Raw genomic sequence first — 22,368 nt, forward strand, 5'->3', positions numbered from 1 at the left:
AATGCGTTTGATTCTTGGCTACTGTTAATCACACATAGCTCTGTGAACTTAGAAACCCTCAAAATGACGCTTTATTCCTGTCTATTCAAGAAAATGTTAGGCTAAGCAGCAAGGAGGCAAAAAAAGAAAGGGATGGGTGAATTTTTGAGGAGCAGGCATTAATTCCAGATGAAGGAGGTTCATACCAGGGACAGCAGCTCGGAAATGATCAGCTGAGGGGGAGTGTTTTTTGTCTTTCTCGGTTTCAAAGAGATACATCTTTTGCTACAGGTGGGGACCTAAGTAAGGACCAATTTGCACTGATTATACACTGCCTGGTATCAAAATGTTGTTTCAGCCCTAGGAAAATAAAAATCAACAGCATCAGCTCTCAGGAGGACTTGCAGCAGGACATATTATCAAGCAACGAGGAGGAAAGACAGGCCACTTAGTGTCTTCACTAACAACCACAAACTGGCACATTAATTTGGTACTTAGGAATTTGAGAAGGGCACAGCTGCACACAACGTGGCTGGTTGCAACCTCGGTGGATTATGAAATGTGCTGTGCAAATATAAGTCATTATTATTGTCTTTTTGGACCTAAGCCACAATGAATGATATCTGCAATGAGCCATAGCTTCATGCCTTCAGTGTGCCACAGGGCTTAAGGCCAAAGGCAATATCATTCCACCCCTCCTGGAAGTGCATTAGTACCTTGCCATTGCAGGCTCTGGCAAAGTGATATTCTAGGATAGGGCCTTCCTTTTTTGTTTTGGCCTTAAAAACTCCACTTCTTCCCAAATTAGAATGAATGTAATTGGTTTTGTGTGCTTTCTCTGGTGAGGAAAGAAGGGGAAAAAAAGAAAGAAGGGAAAAAGACAGTTTACTCACCTACTTTTAATTGTTTCCTTTTGGTTTCCCCCACCCACCAGTTATTCCCAATATATTTCCTGGACAAAAACACTTTTAACAGAGGGCAGGATCTTCACTGGACCTTTATCTTGCTTTGAACACACCTCACAGTGGTTCCAGCACAGAATACTTCCTTTTTGGGGTAAAAAGTAGCAGCAAAACCATAATAAGCTTTCTAAGGTTAGCATTGGTTAGTAAGACCGACATGTGTCTTTAGCTTAATGTTTGCTTTTTTTATCATTAGATGTCTTGCACTGCCTTTGATGAAGAAGAAAAGAGCCAGAAATGCTTCTTCACCTGTTGCTTTGAAGCTGTGCTGTTCTGAAAACAAACCCATCAGATAGGGGCAGATCAGTAAAGTAAGTTCAAATAAGGCTAGGATGGACAGGGCTTTGAGCAACTTGCTCTAGTGGAAGGTGTGCCTGTCTGTGGCAGGAGGTTGGAACTGGATGAGCTTCAAGGTCCTTTCCAACCCAAACCACCCTGTGATTCATGATCCTATGAACATGACATCACCCCAGCCCTCTGTGTGCTGCGTGCAGGCTCAGGCAAACCATGTGGTGGCTGTGTACCACCTCCAAGCTGCTGGGAGAAAACATGATGAGGCAGAAGGAGCTTCCTGACTCCTAACCAACACGATTTTTGCATCAGTGCACTAGACACATTTATTGTGAGTGCAGCTCTTCCGAGGAGGTAATGGCTGCATGCTGTCCAAATGCAGAGTTCATGCTTTTCATGAATTTGTGGCCATAGCCACAGGTCAGGGAGTTATTCGAGCCCATTTTGGAAAAGATACTTGCAAAGAAAGTGATGCCATTGCACAAGGTTGTCAGTTTATTCTAGAACACAGGTAGAAAGCCTCACTCTTTGATCCCAACTACCCTGCATCTTCCCTGCAAGGGCTCGTTACCAGTCTCCTCCTGTATGGGGTGAATTTTCCACTCCTCAGAAATCCAAATTTCAAGGCTTCTGTGAATTGATGATCATGATGTGTTTTGGATCAGGTCAGTTACAACGCTTTGGTTTTAAGCAATGCAAAAATACTTCATTTTGGGTTTGCTTCTGTCTTTTTATAATTATTTATTTATTCATTCTATCTTTTTGACTCCAGCTGTAAATAAACTTTTCAGTTGAAGACTTATGCTGACAAACTCAGCATTTCAGCAGTTTCAGAACGTTTGTTAACAGCTATGAAATGGGCAGATTCACTGAAACCAAGCCTTTTTGCAAACTGCCCTGGTTTTAGCAAACTGGCATTTTGAAAGGAAAAATATGCTCCACAGGAGAAATTCCAGTTCTCTTTGCCCAAATTATTGTATAAAGGCTTTCATAACACTCAAAGGTCAGTTTGTTTTCTTGGAGAAAGCAAGTTCGTATTTCTTCCACTCTCCTCCTCTAACTTGAAAGGAAACAAACAGTCCTCTTTTGGGAGTAAAAGTGCCATTTTGTGCCTCCGTAAGCATTTTATACATTTAAAGCACCATAGGAAAATGCCATTAAGTAGCTTAAAATTTCTGCAGCTGAGCTAGTGAACCTGAAGCTGTGGAAATGCTGAAGTCCCAAGGCCAAGCCATCTCACGCTCACTGGCTTGCAGAGGTTGTCTACCGTCAGGCTGAACAGCTCCAGTGTCAGATTGGTGGCTGTGCTCCAGTCCATGGCCGTGTTTCCCTTGGTAGAGCCCTGTCAGAGCTTTCAATGTGCAAAAATCCCAAAGCTTACCTTGAGTTTGTGGGTCTGCTGAGATGAAATCGAGCTCTCCTGTGCCCCTTTGGGTTTTCCAGAGCCAGAATTTCATCCTGGTTGGAAACCCTGCTGCTCTGCCAGGGTCTTATAGGTCAGCCGGGCTCACCCACCAGCGTGTGAGCCAAGTCCAAGCATCCTGCTGTGACACATAGGCCTGGACACAGGGGCACACTGAGCAGGGGGATGGTGGCACTGCTGGCATCCAGGTGGCAATTGCTGCAGGGTCTTTTGGGGATTGTTGATGTGGTGCAGGTTTGCTGGGGAAGGAGGATAAGCTCCTCAATATAAAGCCCTCTGTAGTGGGAGATTATTTATCCAGTCAAAGAGAGGATGGGGAGTGGCTGATGCATGTTCCTACATAGCCACCTGGGGAGAAACAGTGACATTACAGAGGATTTGGGCTGGTGAGATGTGATGCCAGGAGGATGCCGCTACCAAGAAATCACATCTACAGTGTGAAACAAATTTGGAGGGGGAGCTATTATCCACAGGAGCCAGCAGTTAAGTCTGTGCCTAGTATGCCAGGCTGCAGTGTGTCAAGCTGGGTCCAGCAGCCAGGGCCATGTCACTTACAGACAGCCCAAGTAACTTGTCCCCTCTGAGCTCTACAATCTCATCTGAGGTTGTCTCTATTTAATGACTGTTTAAAGTTCTGGCATAGATGAAGGAATCCACAGTTTTAGCACAGCATGGATGGCATTAGGAGAATCCTGCAGGTGATTTTGCAGGCTTGATGTAAAGTTATAGCTGTGGCTTATCACTCAGACAATTACTTACTGCACCCTTATGCACTTACGAATGAACAACAACATTCAGGATCAGGTTCTCTTTGTACTTTGAGACAAGAGATGATGTAAGGCACATTGTGTGTAGTGCAGCAGGGCAAGCAGGAGAGGAGCAGGCAAGAGGGAGATGATCAAGCTGCTCCATTTTGAGGCTGCCAATCATGCCCAGCTGCCAGATGTGTTTGTAGCAAGCGCTGTGTTAATGCGGGGACTGGTGTAAGATATGCAGAATGTATGCTCTGCTGTGAGATCCTTTGCAGTGAAACCACCAGATCACCAAATTATATTTCTTGCTTTAAGCAAGAGACTGTTTGCTTGTGAATGGGGCACAGGAGATGACGTCGTGGCTTACAGACAGACTCTGTCTGCTTATGGAAGTGGTCAAGTCAGTTTAATGAAGACTGTCTGGACTTTTCCTGGGTATATGCTTATTCTCTTGTGTCTTGAAGGAACAACTGTTGTTGATGCCCTGGCTTGCCGGTGCTCTGAGGAGGTAAACTGCTCAGAAAATGAGTACAGGGTACATAGGGTCCACTCAGCCCTTGCTGGAAGTTAATGCTACGTGCTCCTTCCCACTCAGCATGTTCCTAGCAGAAAAGTCCCAAGTCACAAACAACTGAAAATAGCAAAATGATCTCATAGATCAGTTGCTAAAAATACGGAGACGAGTCTCATTACAAACACTGTGGCCAGTGGTTTGTTATTCACCCGCCAGAGGAAGGCATCGGAGAACCCTGAATTCTTCCACTTTCAAAATCATTTTTCCTTTCAGGTGCTGCCCTTTCCTACTGGCACTGAGCTGACATCGAGCCACATAGGGACTATCTTACTCAGAAGGAAGCACCAAGGAATGAGGCAGGAGTATAGTGCATCTCCCATGGGCTGCTGGCTCTGCCAATACCTGCCCATCACCCAGGAGTTCCCTGTCCAAGAGCAGAGAAAAACCCCACACCCTGAGATGTGAGGTGTCTCCTCAGAGGAAAGAAACCCTGTGCAGACACAAGGTGGGTGCAGTAGTTTTGACCAGAAGCCTGATGCTGCCTGAAGACTTGATGCAGTATTGGCCCAAGGCTACTCACGTGCCTTTCAGACTTACCTGGGACAGGGAGTGAAGTCACTCCAGGGCTGCAAGATCAGAGAGGTTCCTCCTGAAAAGCAGCATCTAGGCAGCCACTGCTGATGGAGAGGACTTTCTGCAGAGCCCACACTGGCCTGGCTGTGCTGCTTAGCTTCAGCTTGGCATCTCCAGGGCAGGAGCTCTCAAAATGTGCTCAGCCAGCTCTAGTTCAGTCTGTTCCCTCTCAGTTCCACTTGGACAAGTGTGATAGTGAAGGCAAAGTGTATTTTAGCAAGGTACAGCCAGGATTCGGGAAGCTGAAAGGTCACTAGTGAAGCTATACAGTCCTTGGCTGTGCTCACCATGCAATGTCCCTCAGGATGCCCATAGCAGTGTTCATCCCTCTTTGATGCACACAGAGGGATCTGGCAGCCTTGGAACAGTCATTTTCCTACAGACTCCCTTGATATGTATGACTGCTCTGCCCCAGTTTGCAGCTAGGCTGACCCATCTTGAAACATAAATGCACTTCACATGGACAGCTTGGCTTGGCAGGAAGCATCTTGGATGCTAATGATGATTGCCTGTCCCTGCTTACACCTAAACAAGCAGGAGCAATGTGGAAGAGGAAAATGCACTTCAAACAAAATCCTATGTTTTGTCCCTGGGGTACGTTGGGCATGAGGGGAGTTTCCTCTTCACCCTCGGTTGGTTTGCTGGCTGGTTAATCCCCACCTTCTCCTTGGCATAACACTTCCCTGATCCATACCTGGGTTGTAGTTTAAATTCCCTGCTGCCATCAGCCATGCGTTCACTGGAAACATTAACGCTACACTGGCCTCTCTAGTCCCAGATTTGGATGCTGCTGCCCAAGGCCACTGTTCCCAGAGTTTGGGAGGGCAGGGTTGCAGCTCTACCAGGCAGTATGGAAGAAGGAAGGAGACCATAGGGCTGCTCCATGTTAGGGTATGGAGCTCCAGGGGGAAACAGGTGGAAACCACACCAGGCAGAGCTCTCTGCTGCCCCACAGGGTGTCTGGGAGCCCCCAGGGAGCTGCATGCTGTGGCTGCAGTGGCTGTGTGTTTCTGTAGGACATGAGAACTCTTGGGTCGCAGAGAGCAAGCAGGGCTGGAGGAACACAGGCAGGCAAACAGGGCAGGCTCTGGGAGGTGGGTTATGGTGCATTCTCTCTGTGGCACTACAGATAGCCCTAAAATTACATATTTACATCAGAGCTGCTCAAAAAATACATAGTTCCTCTCCCAGAGCCACTGTGGGCTGTCAAGTCCTGGCTGAGGCAGTTCAGTCTTTGAGTCCCTTCACAGAATACCCATTCTCTGTACACTTACCTGCCACCTGCAAGGGAAAGGCCAGGACTTTCTTCTCCAGACTTTGTGGAGGCCTGTTCTGTAGGAAAGCCCGGTGTCAGTCAGATGCAGCACACCAGCTTGCCTGCCGGGTGGTCCAGTTACTGACGGTGGCTATGTCCACAGCATCTCGACACCCCAGAGCCCTACATGCCCTTCAAACAAAGTTCCTAAGCTTGGATGATTGCATGGCTGGCTATGCTTGAAAGGCAAGCAGACCGCAGACTCATTCTTCCACGACCGTGTGTGCATTATCTTCAGGACAGAAAACCACCTGGGTGCTCTTGTGTGTATAACCGCCACTGGAGTAACAGTGGCTGGAGGCAAGCTGCTCTCAGTTATCACTGGCTTACCACCAGGTATCATTGGCTTTGCCTGGACCATGTATATTTCAAGAAGTTGTGCTCTCCCTTAAAAATGTTTCTTCTTCACCTTCTCTTCCCACCTCATCAGCATTGCTCACTGTGTTGTAGTGACTTCTGGCACACAAACGTGGGTGAACACTGCATTTACGTTCATTTCAGCAGCTTTTAAATGTTGCTGGAGCAGTGTGTTGGGGACATATGGTCAACTAGATTTAGGTTCACCACAGCTATCTTCCACCTTATCACCAAAGTACGTGGGGTTTCATTCTTAGAAATGAAGGCCCTGATGTGCCTCACCTCAGCCTGCAGCCCAGGAACCCCCCTGCAGTCCTGTAGCCAGCAAGCCTGGTCCAACATGGACATTTGCCCAGAGATGGATGAGGTGCCAGGTCCAGGCTGTGCCAGGCAGGACAGTCCCCAGGGGGATGGTGCCCATTTTTCCTCTGACTTTACCTACCTATCACACAAATCCTGCTTCTCCAGCGCTGTGTTTCCTGCAGCCAAATATTCCCAGCACATTCCTTACCTAAAGGTATTTCCTTTCATAATTAGGAATTGCAGTAGAAACCAGGATTTGGCAGGCAGCACTTCCTGCTCAAAGCTAAAGGGAGAAGGAGATCCCAAGTGAAGGACATCGTCCTTAACCTTTCAGTTCAGAGCACTTTACCGGCTGGTAGAACAAAGGGAACTGAATAGGGCTGGTGGGATTGGATTGCAGGTCTGTTGAATGAAGAAAACCATCATAATTCAATGTTAATTCCTCCAGGATTAGTACAGCACTGGGTTTGGTTTTAAAAACTCTAGCAACATGTGACTGCCAGGTAATTAACTACATGGATTAAAACCTGACTCTTTCATTAATCTCAAAATACGAATCATTGGGAGTCATCAATAAGCACAACCGCGTTCAGCAGCGATGCCAAAGGGCTGGGGTCTGGGGTCAGTGTGTTCATTGGTGGACAAGGTGACATAAACTTCTGCTGCTGAAGCCTGTTGAATACATACAAAGAGGGACAAAGGCAGGTTGCTGTTATGCAAACCTGATTTGCCTGGTCATGGTCCCATGACACTCACTGGCAGGTAGCTAAATACCAACTTACACAACACCAGAGACAGACATGCAGACTGTCTTGGCAAGCAGTAATTCAGAGACAGATTTAGGAGTAATCATAGATGATCATTTCAGCATAAGCTGCCAGTCAGATGGTAGCTGAAAAGGCTACTTACACAACCCTTTTATGTATAAATGAAGCTGTCATTGGGGAGAAGTAGGGCAAGGATCCTGGTATGCAGAGACTGTGAAAGATCATAGCCCATGAAAGATCACCATTACTAGAACGTCTTTAGTTTTTATGGATATTTCCTTTTCTAGACAGACTATATACACATCTGTCTATTTATGTATAGATAATTTACATCTTTGTGGGTGTAACATATACATATATACATGTGCATATACTTATATACATGTGATCCCTATACAGTCAGTACATGTAAAAAACCAATTGCCAGTGCTCACTTCAAGCCCAGCAAATATGCTAGAGACATCTCAGCAGATTCAATATACCAGGTTTATATACCTGGTTGTCTTGGGACATGGGACATGTCTACAGAGCCTTGCATGAGGTTCTAAAACAAATGGCCCTTTACACAGAAGTATTCTGGAGTCTGGTTTAGTCCAGAGTCCCTTGTTGAACACAAGAACTGTTTTGGAGTCCAAGTATAAATACTGTGCAAATTAAGTTCTCCCTGCCTCTAGTCCACCCCAAATGTCTCGTGAAGTGGCTGGTGGGACTGTCCCTTTTATAATGCCCAGCTTTCCTGTTCATGCATGTCCCCGAGAAGCCTCCCACAAGTTGGTCTGTCACTCGGTAACACTATGTCTTTAATTCAAACCTTAAGAACTGCTTTGCCCCAATGGCTAAACGTTTTTCTTATCCCAAGTACTCCACTGAAGCAGGTGACTGTCCACACATGAATAAGACTGCAGAATCTTGTTAGCACTGTGCCATTCACCACCAAGAGCTGTAATGCAACATGGCAAAGGCAGCAAGAGAACAAGGATTGGTTTCACAAATTCCCCAAGTTGTCTGGAGTCAGATCTTCCAAATTTTCAAAATACATTTGGGCTTGTGGGCAAAGGCATAGCAAGACCAAGGGGTCGGATGCTGAAGGTGAACAAGCTTAGCTTTGAAACTACAGTGGAAGGAGTGAATTTAAGCTCCTGGGGAAGACTCTGCATGAACTGTGCAAGAGAAAATCACTTTCTTTGAAGTCCTTTGAAGGAGTTAAAGGATAAGGGAGACCCTTTTAATATCACCTAATTTAATTTCAAAAAGGCATTCAACAAGGTTTCTAATCAAGTCTTGAAGGAAGCTAAGAAGTTTTGAGACACGAGGGGAAGTCCTTACATGGATACAGCATTGATCAAAGGAGAGAAAACAGCAGGAAAAACAATTCAGCTTTCCAGAGAGTGTGAAACTACTTAGTGATCTGTGCTGCAACTAACACTGCTCAACATGTTCTTAAACAATCTAGAGAAGGATGGGTAAGTAGGTGACAGTTTGCTGGAGGTGCTGAGTTACTCAGGGTAATAAAGATCGGAGGTGATTGTGAAGAACTGCAAGAAGACCTTATGAAAGAGTGACAGCAAGTTAAAATGGGAGATGAGATCCAGCATAAATATAAACCGATGTGTACGGGTAAAAATAATCCTAACCTCATGTGATGTGTTATAATTCATCTACTACCACTTAAAATACAAAATCCTGGTGTTATAAAAAACAGTTTTGTAAAAATGTCAGTACAAAGCTCAATAGCACTAAACCCAAACACACAGAAACCCAGGCAGTTCAAATGTTAGGCAAGAACAGAGATTGTTACACAGAGCTTCATTCCATTGTAGGAAAATTACACATGGCTACTTGGTGAGAGTGGTACTTCCCAAATTCCATGTGTTTTAAAACAGTAGTCAATAAAGTCAGCTGGAAAAGAACCAGAGGCAGCCAACACACACCTTGATACCCTGCAATAGCCTTTGCTGCAGTGCTACAACAACCACATCAGTGACAGCATTTACATCTAATCAATTGACTTGGATTATTATTTACAGTCCTATCACAACCTGCAGTCGCTCCCTCGTCTCATGCTGGGTTACAGCACACCACATACTCAACAACCACATGGGTTCTACTCTCAGAATGCCTTTGGGCAGGACTCCATGGTAACAGGGAAGAAACTAATTAACATTTCCCAGGTCTTGCCTAGCTCAGTATGGGCTGTGGAAGGTAGACCAGGGATTAAACACATACACACTTCCCTACAACAAAACAGCCATAGAACAGTTTCTATACCTATAAGCAGAGCTGGAGCTGAATTAGGCTCCAAAACCCACCAAAAATGCTTTCTTTATCTCTGGGGTTCAGAACAGCACCTGAGAAGGTGCCACCTCTCTGTCTTGATGGGACTGTGTGTAAACCTTTTGGAATGTGTCTGAGACTGGTGAGTTAAGAAGCTCCTGCAGAAACCAAACTGAAGTGTTTGAGTATTCAGCAATGTTTTATTACTATAAAGATCGTAAGTGTACACTTCAGCATATGGCTTTTCTAAAGAAACCAATTTGTAAGAGAATGAATTCTTAGTTCTACCAGGTTCTCACGTCTTAACATTTTCAGTCACAACTCGGGGCACGAAAGCCAACAAAGGGACAGCTTTCTCCTCTGGTTTTAGTGTGTGAATCTATTTGCTTTTGTCTGAAGGTGTAAAGATTGCAAAACCTTGTACAGAGGTGAAATCTTCCTTTTTATCTTCTAGAGATTTATAGTTGCAATAAAAACAACTAATGGTCTTCAAGCAACAGCGCTGGAGGTGAGGCTGCAAAAACCACAGTGTGTGGGAAGTACAGTGGCTTTAATGAAGTTTGTCACTGGCATTTGGCTTAACAAGTAGCTACAAACCTTGAAAATGGATTAAGGTTAAACTGGGGCACATTACCAGACCACTGCTTTGTTATCACAGTGACACCAACACTCTGTTTTGGTTGAACAGCCTCAATGTTTTCACAGCAGATTATAGCATCGACTTGAACCTGCTCAGCTGAGACAGGAATCATGGGAGGCACCCTCACCAGAGGCAGATTAGTCATCATGCTCTGACCCTTCTGTGACCTACAGGCGTATCTCTCCCCAATGTCATTTCACCCAGAGACTGTCCTCTTAAATTGCTGGGGTATGTCAACCTTCTGACACATCCAACAACGAACTGCAACTCCTTATGCTTAAAATAGGGCAGCATCTTTCAGAATAAGGAAAACTTCCTTGAAAGGGAAGAGCATGCCAGCCTTGTTCTTTATAGTCAGGAAGCTGAGGAATCAGCATCCCAACGCAGCTTTTTTCATCTCCCTTTTGTGGGAAAGAATGTTTGAGACTGATGTTCTTCGCTTTACCTTAGAAGATACAAAGGTTTAGAGTCCCTTCAGTTGGCCTGACGTGTATTACTTCCATTAGTATTTGGTGATACAAATCCTCGGCCATTAGAGAAGAAGTTTCCCCATTTCCTTTTGTATAAAAGAGCTTTAAATAGCCATAGTAATAACCTAAACTAGTGACAAAGAAGTAAAAACCTGCAGCTCCCAGATCCTTTCATGCATTATTTATCTACCCACTTGAATTTCTTAAGTACTGTAAGTATAGATAATTTTGAAGCCATTTTCAATAATTTATGATCACCTGGCTACACACAACGTGCACTTTGGAACAACTACTAACAATCAGATCCTCAGATGTCATAGACCAATATTAATTTTAAATGTAGTTATACATTCTAACAGAATATGCTTGTGTAAGTAGAGATCTAGAAACAGCTTGAATTAACTTGCACACAGTTGAAATTTCTGGGGGAAAAAAAGGAGTTATACAACTCAAGTTTTCCGATTTTTTGGCTCTAAGGTAAACAAGCCATAAACTTGCCCTTCCACTCAGAAAAGTTGTGTAAGAGGGAATTAAAATCATTGCTAGAGGCATGATGGCTCCCTAACCGTCCTGAAAGGACCTCTCTACTCTAGCCGGGAATAGGAGAGAGACTGCAATTGGTTCCAGGAAACCTCACCATAAATTGAAAATTCTAGAAGTTCTATTCAGAAAGCAGTTAGGAGTAGGCAGATGAAGATTAGTAAGAAAATGGTATGGAACAAAGTGTGTTACTTCAGCAGAATCCTGCTGACTTTGCTCCCTTTTCCTTTGACTTGCTCTGGATTATGTTGCAGCAGCAATCAGGGTACTCTTCAATAATATACCATGCCCCAGGAAAATATTTTTTGGAAATGCTCTATTGCTCAGTACTTTTCATACCTTCTACTTTTTCATACCTTCATACCCTGAATTAAAACTGAAGTTTTAGGTAACTCTGAAGGGTGTTATTAAAATCATTAACAAGGCCAGCTGTGCTACTAACAAAGCCATGACTCAAACGCATCCATCCTCACAGCTCCTGCCTTGAGCAGCTCAGCACAGGTACTATGTTATTGATTACTGTAGAATCAGAGGACATATGAAGAGACACATTTATGAGTCCCTCGCCTTGTCCTGTGCAGTCCAAGGCCTGGAATTTCCTTGCAGACTCCTTTGTGTGATGACCAGGGAGTTCACAACCACACACTCACCATTGGTAAACACCTTGAACTTACACAAAGGCTGATTAGAAGGGAAGGAGTTGGAATAGCTGGAGGTTTTCACCAGCACAGAAAGGAAGAGGAAGAGGCCTGCCTGCCACTTAGGCGGTGCATGTTCTCTGTAAAGAGAACATAACAGACTTTAAATTCAGGTGCTAAGAAAAGACCATTGTCAGAGATCCCTTTTTACATTACAATATGACCAAAAGGGACCAGCAACAAGTGATGATAATATTCTTTACACCAGGTGCCTTATTGATTGATTGACGGCTTGGCTTCGCAAGTGAAGATCTGGGAATGGCTATACCCATGCTTACTACAAGCACAGTGATCAAGGGCACGTGGGATAGGCAAGTCTGTTTGGAAAAATGGCCGCTTTCTACACCCATACTAACAGCATCTGTGTCTGCAATGTACCCTCTGCAAGTTATGTAGGAATTAGAAGCGCAACTAATAACGAAAATCATGTCCTAACATAAGACATTCTCTCAGCTGAAGAGCTGACATTATTTTCTGAAAGATACTGAAATGAACAGAAGGCTGCAATGTCTTTGGTTAATTTGCTTTTAAACAAGGTTTTGTAGTAGCTTTAGAAGCAAAATTTGAATACTGAATCTTTATTTGAGAAAGGATTATATCAAACATAAATAGAGGATAGTTTCTTATATCAAATTCAATTACAAGTGCTTCATTTTTGCACACAAACAGGCAAGATGCACCCCCTCCCCCCCCAAAAGGGAGATAAAAAAGATGCCAGTTTCCCTTCTCTAGAACTGAGCTGACTGAAACACAATCCCTTAACCACTAACTGCATGTCAGCCAGCTGAGCAGCTCCCCTGCAGAGGGCTGTAATGACAGCACAGCTCTGCTCTGTGTTTGGCAACAAAGAGCACGGGAATGACATCCAATGCCCAACATCACAACTTTAAGACACAGTCAGATGGCTATTATTTTCACTGCCAGAACTAAACTTTATTACCATGTGTATTACATACTGGTGTTTGATGCCAAGTACATTAAAATTACTTTAACAGAGGATTTAAGTGAGGAATATTTATTCTTCACTAAACAGGTTAAGAAGGAATGTAAAAACCTACAAGAAATAAAACCCGTTTTAAGCTTTGTTTTGATTTTGGCAAAACAAACAATTAAGCACTCTCCTGTTCTCTCCTCAGACCTTTTAAAGTACCAAAAAAGCATCTTTTCATAATCATGCAGCTGAAGGAAAAAAAAAAAGTCCTATAAAATCCATTTCTTATGCTAAAATATGGTTACAAATAAAAGTATTAAACACAAAATTCCCAATTCCTATTTTTAAGTACAAATATTGTATTATATTATGAAATGGGCATAATTAAAATATATCCATGACTACAAATCTAGCAATTTCAAGCAAACAAACATGCTGTTTGCTTTCACTTGGAAGAATTAGGATATTGTATGGTTCAAGCACTGCAGTCATTTCTGTCAACTCCTTAATACCCAGAATGTCAAACCGCCAAACACAGATGCACATGAATTCAGGTCTGAATAGCACCAGGTGGTTTTCTTTTTTCCCCTTTTAAAGTTATTAACACTTAATAAAATAAGTGATGTGACAACTTCCTGAAAGTGACATGCACAAGTAGACAATTTGCTTCAAGTCTCCAACTAATAAGGTAAAAGTTTTAGACAATACTGAACAGTTACTAATGTATTTTATGGTACACAAGAAAACAGTGCTTCCACAGTATATCCTCAGTTCTTAAGTACAAAAATATCAGTTATGGGTAGTCAATAGTTATCAAAATCTTTATTGGTACAGAATGAAAGCAGCATTTACTTTATTGTTTTTAAACCATACATCATAAAATTCCCTAGTACACATGGGGAGGAGTGAAATAGGCTCTGTACTATTTACCTGCTACTGATCCTAGGTCCAGATTTAAAATCTTTCCTGGCCAAATACAAACAGTATCATTAATAGCAAAGGGAAGGCAGTTCCTCAGTGTGAAAGGTCAGCATTTAGAGACTTACTAAAGCACTATTTTTGAAACAATAAATCACTTCAATGTATAATTACATACACTACAAGTGGAAAACAAGTTTTTATTAACAAGAACTATTGAGACTGGGCATAAACGTCTTAACCATAAACCCTGGAAACATTATGGGTGCTTTGATGTGGCCCTTTTTGGCAAGAGAATAAGAACAATGAAGTATGGCTTTTCAGTCTTCCTTTAAAAGCACATTTTATAAAATTCTGTAGCTTAAATTATTTTAGAAGACCCCTACAATTTTTCTATAGCATCGTTTACTAATTAGAAGCGTGAATTACATCACTAGATTGAGCCATTGGCCGATAGTTGATCACCAGCATAACGCAGGAACCATTTGCTGTTGGGTTTTGTTTTTAAGGGAGGTACTTTTCTAGTGAGAGCCATCCTACAGTACTATCGAACATCTCAGAGGTTACTACATAGCTTCTCAAATAAAATCCTCATCAGTTTCATTCTCCAGCAGAAACTCAAATCAAGCAGATGCAGAGAGCAAATATAATTGAGTGCAGACAGTTCCAAAGTATCTCTCAAACACATTATTTTACAGCTACCCTCTGCAAAATAAAAGCCCCTCCTCACCCCAATGAGGCAGGGCAAGAAGGGGAAGCAGGTCTGCCATTCGTGTAGGAGTTTGGCTAGCATAAAGTTTTATTAAAGTTGTTAACAAAAATAGTTAAACATTTTTACAATTTAACATCCAGTCTGACAAAAGGCAAATCAATGAAAAAAATACAAAAAAGTAAAAAAGTGCACTACCCAGTCCAGTATTTTGCTTTAAAGTCATGTCACTTACAGCATATGAAAAATAAACCCAGAAGTGTAATTACTTTAAAATACACCGCTTCCATATTTCAGTATTTTACACATATATTCTATAGTGGAAGAGGAGATCTCTTAAAAACTTTACTCTTAAAATATTGAGGTGCATATGCCAAGTGGGATAGACTTGGCAAGTTAAATTGCAGTAGAGAATCCTTTCAGATTTGGCATTTCATTTACATACCTTACTGTGCTAGCAAGGTCTGTAGTACCTAAACCTTCTAGTAAGAACAGCAATTTGCTTTAATGCAGATTTACTAATACAGACAACTACAAGAAATGGTGAGGTCAGCAATTCTGTGGGATCTTAAGGAGATATGAGTCCTGATTTAGTTGTCAAATGGTACAATGTCACAACAAACTTTAAGGCCATGTGTTATTTGCTGATTAATGGACAAAAGGCAATGGATTTCCCTCCCCACCAAATATTTTCTTGAAAGTCTGTGCTCATAAAAATCATGAAAAGTTGGAAAGACTTAATTATTGAAACTTTAAATATATTTTACACAATCTTGTTTGTACAAAAATACAAGTTAAATATAAACATAAAGCAATCATGATAATTTTATGTAAATCCATTTTGTGATATTCTGTTATATATAAAAAAGTTTCTCAGCTCTGTCTCATTTGTGAAAAGATCAATACCAGATTGAATCACCACTGGCAAAGGACCCTAAAAAGCACACTTTAGCATTAAATACGGTTTACAATGTAAGTACCATTTCCTGATTCCATCTTTTCTAAAGACTGGCAAAAGATAGGGCAGTATGTCCATAAACCAACAAATAATTTGGCTACGATGTCATAAAACACAAACACACAAATCTGTACAATAAACCCAGTAGCTATGCAGTACGTACTTGTTACACACACACATACACGGACATGGAATGAAACTTAGTGAGACGCCATTTCTAGTTCACTGTTCTTCAGCCTGGCATTTTGTCTTACTTCATCAAACGAATATGACTTCGTTACCTTTCCATTCTTAAATACTGTATGAAGGAGATCCTGCAAGAAACACCACTGCTTCAGCAAGACTGATTTGGCAACAACAACATAGGTTATACAAACTCAAAAGTGAGCACCCAAACCCTTAACCCGGTAAGACTAGAGCTTTACATTGTCTTCACAGCTTCCTCTGACACCTTTCACTAATGGTTAGGCAGAACAAAAGCTTTGTGTTGATTAGGCCCTAAAGTGAGCTGTCCATATCTGGCCAAAGCCAAATACATACATGCTAAATACACCTTACTAGCTTACAGCTATTAAGAAAGGTGACACTCAACCAATTAAATACAATTCAAGTAAAGATTTCATTTAAACCTCTGTGATTTCCTCTAGAGCTACTATGAAAAAAGAAAAATCAAAATCTTTCTTCAGAGTCCCCTCTGCACAAACATTTTGTGGAACAGTGCATCAAGAAGGGCTCGCAAACAGCACACTGAAACAGCAACAAGCACAGCTTTGTGCAGAAGTTGTGCTGTTGTGTGTTAGCACAGCAGCAACACTGAGCAGTTGCTGTGCCTGATGACCTATTGCAAGGACGTGTGGCATTAGGACCCCAAGAATAGATTTCCCTGTAACTTCCCAGATCGCCCCAGAACCTGTACAACAAATAGACCCCTTTAATGTCCCAGGACAATTTCTTTTAATCAATTATTTCACCCATCAAAAATTAAGGAAGCTATATACATATATTTTGCCTAATTTGAGAGGCAAAGACTTGTGATTCATTTAGATTTCTCACCATTAGGTGCCTCCCTCTATACATATAAATATAAATATATGATGAATATCACAAACATATACATGCATATTTGTATATATGACTTTGAAAAATATGTTTTCCTAGATGTTTTTTCCAGAACACATTATCTACAATGTATTGTTTTCCGTCTTGAAATTTCTCAGATCTCAGTTTTATGCTTACTGTTGCATAAAGTAGCACACCCCTCTGCCTAGCAGCACAGAAATGTGCTTCTATATACCAGAAAACTAAAACTTCCAGCTTCTAAAGGCTGAAGTGCAAGTTGATAACTTATGTTCAGTCCTCTCAATTCAGGGAGACTCAACATGCTCTAAAGTTAAGCATTCCATTGCTTGCACACTGAAAATATAGAAGATGCCAAACCAAAAGCCTGACATTGGCATAAGTTTGTGCCTATTTTACTGAAACAGCACTTCATTTTGCACTTGTAAAGAATCAACAGGGAAAGAAACTGAATTTCCATTTAAATTTACATTTTTGAACACTGGGTAACTACTCCATGTACAGAGCATTAACACCTGAAGGAACTATTTAAAAATCCCAGTGGTTAAGTAGAAACAAATTTTAGTTATGGCTGTCCCTCTCCCACCTCCAACTCGGATCACTACTCAAATTCCGCAACATAGCCCATACAAAACTACTTGTTAGCATATGATCTGCAACATTAGCTCAGGGAAAAAGCAACAATGTTCTCTACTTTCTGGAGATAAACAGAAGACAGATTTCTAGTTGTAAAGCCTGAACATTCAACTGGCATCCTAACTTTCTGCTGTTACTGAACCTGGCACCAGGGACATTTAAGGTAATAAGAAGGAAGCTGAGCAAAGATAATGAAAAATAAATTCTGAAATTAAGTTTTTAACTAAAACTTGATTTTTCTCAGCCTACTTTTGCATGAGGAATGATGTTATACACTTTGGAAATCCATACCTGTCCATACTCTTCAAGGTCTCCCTTGCCTTCTTCAAGCGTCACGTAATCTCCAGCAGGTGTCCTATGCAATGATAGTCGTCCTTTCTTTGACCTTTTGTTCGGGTCGGCAACTGGATCCTTGAAGACATTTACCTAAAGTGCAAAGAGTACTTTATTTTAAAGGAAAGGGCTTTGTGGAGCTCCTGTACCAGTGCAGGTGGTGGAAGTGTAATGGGAAATGTCAAGGGTTTTCAAGTGGGGAGGCCTCTATTGAAAACACAATGGTAGAAGTTCTACTAAGACTTACCCCGAGACCATTGGTCACCACGTAACTACACTTAAAGGAACAGTTTAAGAGGTCTCTGGTTAGTTTCTGCAACAAAGCTCCACCAGATCCAAAGGCAATATTCTCAATACTCCATTTATTCTTCTTCATTCCCTCCACGATCTAAGGAGAAAGAAAATTATGATGGTGCATACTTTCAGGTGATGGCATTTTTCCATGAAAATATTACACTACTTAAACAAGATGCTTTTACAGACAATTAAACCAGCTAACATTCAGTTTCCAGGAGAAGTACGTAACAATTCTGTCAATACTTGGCACTGGGTTTGCATTTTTAATTGTGATTCCAGCATGGCATAATTGTAGAAAGCTTTTGCCCTAAAACTATTTATCATGCCAGCATACATACTTCCCAAAACAGGGGTAGTACAGTAATGCAGTGCCCAGACAATCAGAACTCTAAAGAAAGACTTTAAGGGAGTATTTCTGAGCCTTCCAATTTTTCAGAATTATGGGAAGACATCAAAGCATAGCATGTATCCTGAAACAAAGCAGTCATCTTGCTCAGCAACTCCAGAAAGTTATTACCCATTTGAACAACAATTTCAACAGAGCAGTTCTCCCAAAAATCACATTGACTAGAATTAGATTAGCAATTATGAAGATGGGAAATGGAAATACATAAAGCTGCTCAAAAAAGTTTGCTTTGCTATCTTCTCAGGCAGATATAGATCAATGTGCACTTCACTGCTATCAGCAGTCAGTTAAAACTTAGTATATTGTTTCCTCCTACCTTCATTCTATCCAGACAAACATGATATCCTCTAACCTGGAGTAGCAGGTGCTAGTTCAGTCATGCTCATAAATAGCCAAGATTTGTTTCCCTGACCTGTTACCCTTACTACAGTGTGAAATGATGCTCACCGCCCCAACACAAGAGAGTTTGAACTCCTATCTCCCAACCATTTTACTAAAAAAAGTGTGTGAGAAAACTTCAGAGGGGGTAAAACAGCAAAAATCCCATCCATCCAGAAAAAAGGAAGGTGAGAAACAGAATGGAATGACAATCTATGGGGAACAGCACAGTTTCAGAAATCAACATCAGAAATCTGGTAATCTTCATTCTGTGCAGTCTCAGCCTCCTGCATCAAATAGAAACGTCAGAGTAGCACTGAGCAGAGCGATTTCATGAGCTACTGATGTCAAACCACTTTAAGGGACAGCTAAGGCAAAACTAAAGTTTCATTCATAAGGGAAAAAAAAAGGCAATTCCAAATTCAGACAGTGGCAAACAGGTGACTAATGTAAACAGAAGGGCATACTATTGAGAACAGAAGAGCAGTCTGCTTACTCATTTAATCACATGCAGACTCTCTTCACAGATACTCTCAGTCTGACACCTGAGAGAGGCCAGCCAATGGAAGAGGTGGACTGCAGAGCTACCACATTTTGAAGGTATGCTCTAAAACACATCTCCCCTACATTTTTAGCAGGGATTTCCCCAGTAGAGGTCTCATCAGTGTGTTTCTATCATTCTAATGGTACCAGCTTACTCAGCTTCATCTAAGAAGCCAAGGGAAATGAGCCTTGGGCACTACCACCATGACTTTCATTTTGGAAGCTTTGTATCCTGAACAAATACCCCCTCACCACATGAGAAACCTGGGAATTTTAGCAGTAGTCATGCCCTTTCAAATGGTGACCATGCACAAAAGGAATCTGTATTTTCAGGCGATTAGGTTCTCCCAGAAGCAGTTGAAAGGGGTACTCGGGGAGAATACAGGATTGAAATGAATTAAATTCTGCCTTAAGCATCTCAGAACGAGCAGAAAATGACAAAGGAAGTGTAAGAAAAGGGATTTTGTATACCCTCTACTTAAGCATAAGGCCAACAGTACTGTAAAAAACCAGACTTGACTGGGCCTGGATATGGGCTCTGCTTACCTACACCATATTGTCAGAAGGCAAATGTAAGTAAACCCCACCTGGACTCTTATCAAGTTCTGTCAAGCTGCTGACCTAGCCTGAACCTATGCGAACAGTTGGCCAAGCCTGAGCAATGTATTCCACTCCTTTCCTTATCCATTTTTACAGATCAGGTCTGACACTGAACTCACTTCAACATGCCTGCATGATGTGGCACAAACACCTGGTACAGACAACATCCTACCAAGGCTTAGACTTCATGTTCACAGATACTTATAGGTTAACAGATGCTAGTACAAGTATAGCATAGTTCAGCCATGGCTGCTTAACCTTCTTGCCTGGGTGAGAAGAAACGTGAAACCCCTTTCAGCTATTGTTCCTGCTCTCATTTCCAAACGGTTTGTTCATCTGTGCCACAGGCACAACTCCCCACTTACCCTGGCTGAGGAATTCGCTTCCACCTTTCCTCTCCCAAGGGGTTTTCTTACTCAGACTGACCTTTGGCTGGTGAGGGGTGGGGAAGGGAAATCTAGACTAAGTTGAAAGACAGTTCTGACTTTACCAGTGACACACAGCAGAGGCCCAGATAACAGCTTCCTTAGGTATGGGGAAGAGATGGCAAACAGCAGCAGTAACAGGGAAGAAAAGAGGGAGATCTGAAATAACTGAAGCCTCCACCAAAGGAAAACAATTCAGAAAAATTTCTTATCTCACACTTTCAAACACATACAGGCAGAACAGTTCATGTGTCAAGGTTCTGACCAGCTTCCTCTGACCATTATGAACATGATTAATGTATCTACTGTGACTCCAGATTAGAGGATTTTCTTTGTATAAAAATTTAAAGACATCTGGAAATTGAATGTTCAAAGAAAATCCTTTGAAAGTGTAGTACATTGTGGAGTTAGCAGATTGGAATGATTTTTAAAAGTGAAAATGCTACAAGAAAGTCAGAAAAGGTTCCTTACCTGTTCTACCAGCATCCCCTATTAAAACAAAGAATTTTAAAATCCAGTTTATACTGATACAGAGTTGTTTTCTATATTGTTGTTTCTAACTATCAAACTAGTGAACAGCTAGTTTGGATATAGTCAAATGAAACTCATCTATCATTACTCATTCTAGTTTTTCCTATTGTACCCATTACCTTTCATCTGACCCATAACAATAAGTCATGCCTAGAAACTAAGACTGATAGGAAGTAATGAGAATAATCACTTGCATAGGCTATAAGAGGCGGGGAGGGATGAGAAAGATGAGAAAATAATACATTCATATAATTCATTCATGTAAACTCCTTTGTGAAAGGGATGAATTATACTTCAGAGTTGGGTTGGGTTTGGGTGGTTTGTTCATTATTTTTTTAAATGGCAAGCTATTACCCAGTCTTTCAGAAGTCAGCATCGTAACCTTGGATTTGTTGACATGAGAGGATAAAGAGATGTATTAAACTTAAGCATGACTAACATTAGGCTGCAAGATCATGGGTCTTTTTGCTCCAACATAACTTGCTGCTGTCCAATGAGAAGTGCCTCTTTCCTTCCTGCCTGCTTCTCCGAGCTCAAGACAACAGTTTATTTTCTCTCCTGTGTTGTGCTAGTGAATGCTGGCCCATTTTGAGGGCCAATTTAATTCCCTGAACCACAGAATTGATCACTTCTGGCCTAGTTAGTTTGCTGCTACATAAGTGGGCTACATTAGTTTAATGACCAGTGAGTGGTTCGATGACCAAAGCTGACATGAGGTGCACAGCAAGATGAGAGAGTCAGGAAGAGATAAGGTGGCCACTAGGCAGGAGTGAGCTCTATCTGCTCTTTACAACTTGTGGAACTGGATCTTCTACTATGTATTGCAGGTAGACTTTTCCTCATAATCAGTTACAGTTTGATAAGGAAAATGTGTACACAGGCAGATCATCTGAACAAAGATTTGTTCCTTCTGTCTCTCATCCTCTCCCATTAGCTGCTGGAATTACTTTCCTGCTCTACTTAGAACTTGGAGAGTAATACATTTTTATCTCTAAAGTCAAGATTTTAAATACTGGTTTTAATTTTTTATTACCATTGATACTATATGGGCATCTTTGAATTTTGTATATAAGTATATAACTTACAGAAAGCAACCTTTGAGTTCCTTACAAGAAAGGATTTATAGTCCAGTTTCTCTCCTGTCACAACTCATGAAAATCTCAACCACAACATACTTTGCCTAACACAGGCATCAGTCCTGTTAAGCAGCTGTTGAGAACATGCAGAAGTTTATTTAAAAGACTCTTCCCCTGGTATTTAATGATAAGAGTTTCTTTCCAGCTATTAACCTCTCATGCCTGGTGCTCTGTTAAGCACATCAACACAGCTGTATATTCTCAATAGCCACATGGGACAAAAAAATGAAGTAAAATAAAGTTTGCTTTAAGGCTATTGGAGGAGGAACAAAATATAGTGCATGACTGCACTACAGCTAGCATACCAGTAACAATCTCAATATTAACTGCTCTCTAAGGATCTGAGTGACAAACTTGATTTCCATCATTGAGGTTCACTTTATGCATCCATTTGAGATGTGCAGATAGTTTCAGACTAACTAAAACCCAAGACCGATGTCTCTCTTGAGAAGCATCGAAAATCAACTTTGTTAGAAAGCCACTAAGGATGTGCCTATCTAGAAAGCTAAGACAAGTGTCAATAAAAATCAAGTAAAATTAATCTTAAATTTACCCAACTTATTTTTGGTTTT

General features: G+C 41.5%; 2 protein-coding genes across 3 annotated transcripts in view; both read right to left on the reverse strand.

Moving 5' to 3' along the window:
* Positions 1 to 22,368, reverse strand: part of SYPL1 (synaptophysin like 1) — a 132,109-nt gene that overhangs the window by 20,097 nt on the left and 89,644 nt on the right. The window lies entirely within an intron of this gene.
* NAMPT (nicotinamide phosphoribosyltransferase) overlaps positions 13,657 to 22,368 on the reverse strand; it is a 29,659-nt gene continuing 20,947 nt past the window's right edge. For both annotated transcript variants that reach the window (XM_061467413.1, XM_061467412.1), the window contains 3 exons: positions 17,728 to 17,868; positions 17,439 to 17,573; positions 13,657 to 15,748 (listed from right to left, as the gene is read on the reverse strand). In XM_061467413.1, the coding sequence (XP_061323397.1) occupies positions 15,635 to 15,748; positions 17,439 to 17,573; positions 17,728 to 17,868 (390 nt within the window). In that variant the 3' untranslated portion in view covers positions 13,657 to 15,634. The remainder of the gene's footprint in view (positions 15,749 to 17,438; positions 17,574 to 17,727; positions 17,869 to 22,368) is intronic.

The sequence above is a fragment of the Pezoporus flaviventris genome, unplaced genomic scaffold (assembly GCF_033815535.1).
Source record: "Pezoporus flaviventris isolate CSIRO_AGI_PZ_B2104156 unplaced genomic scaffold, CSIRO_AGI_Pfla_v1 ptg000045l, whole genome shotgun sequence".
Lineage (NCBI taxonomy): Eukaryota > Metazoa > Chordata > Aves > Psittaciformes > Psittacidae > Pezoporus > Pezoporus flaviventris.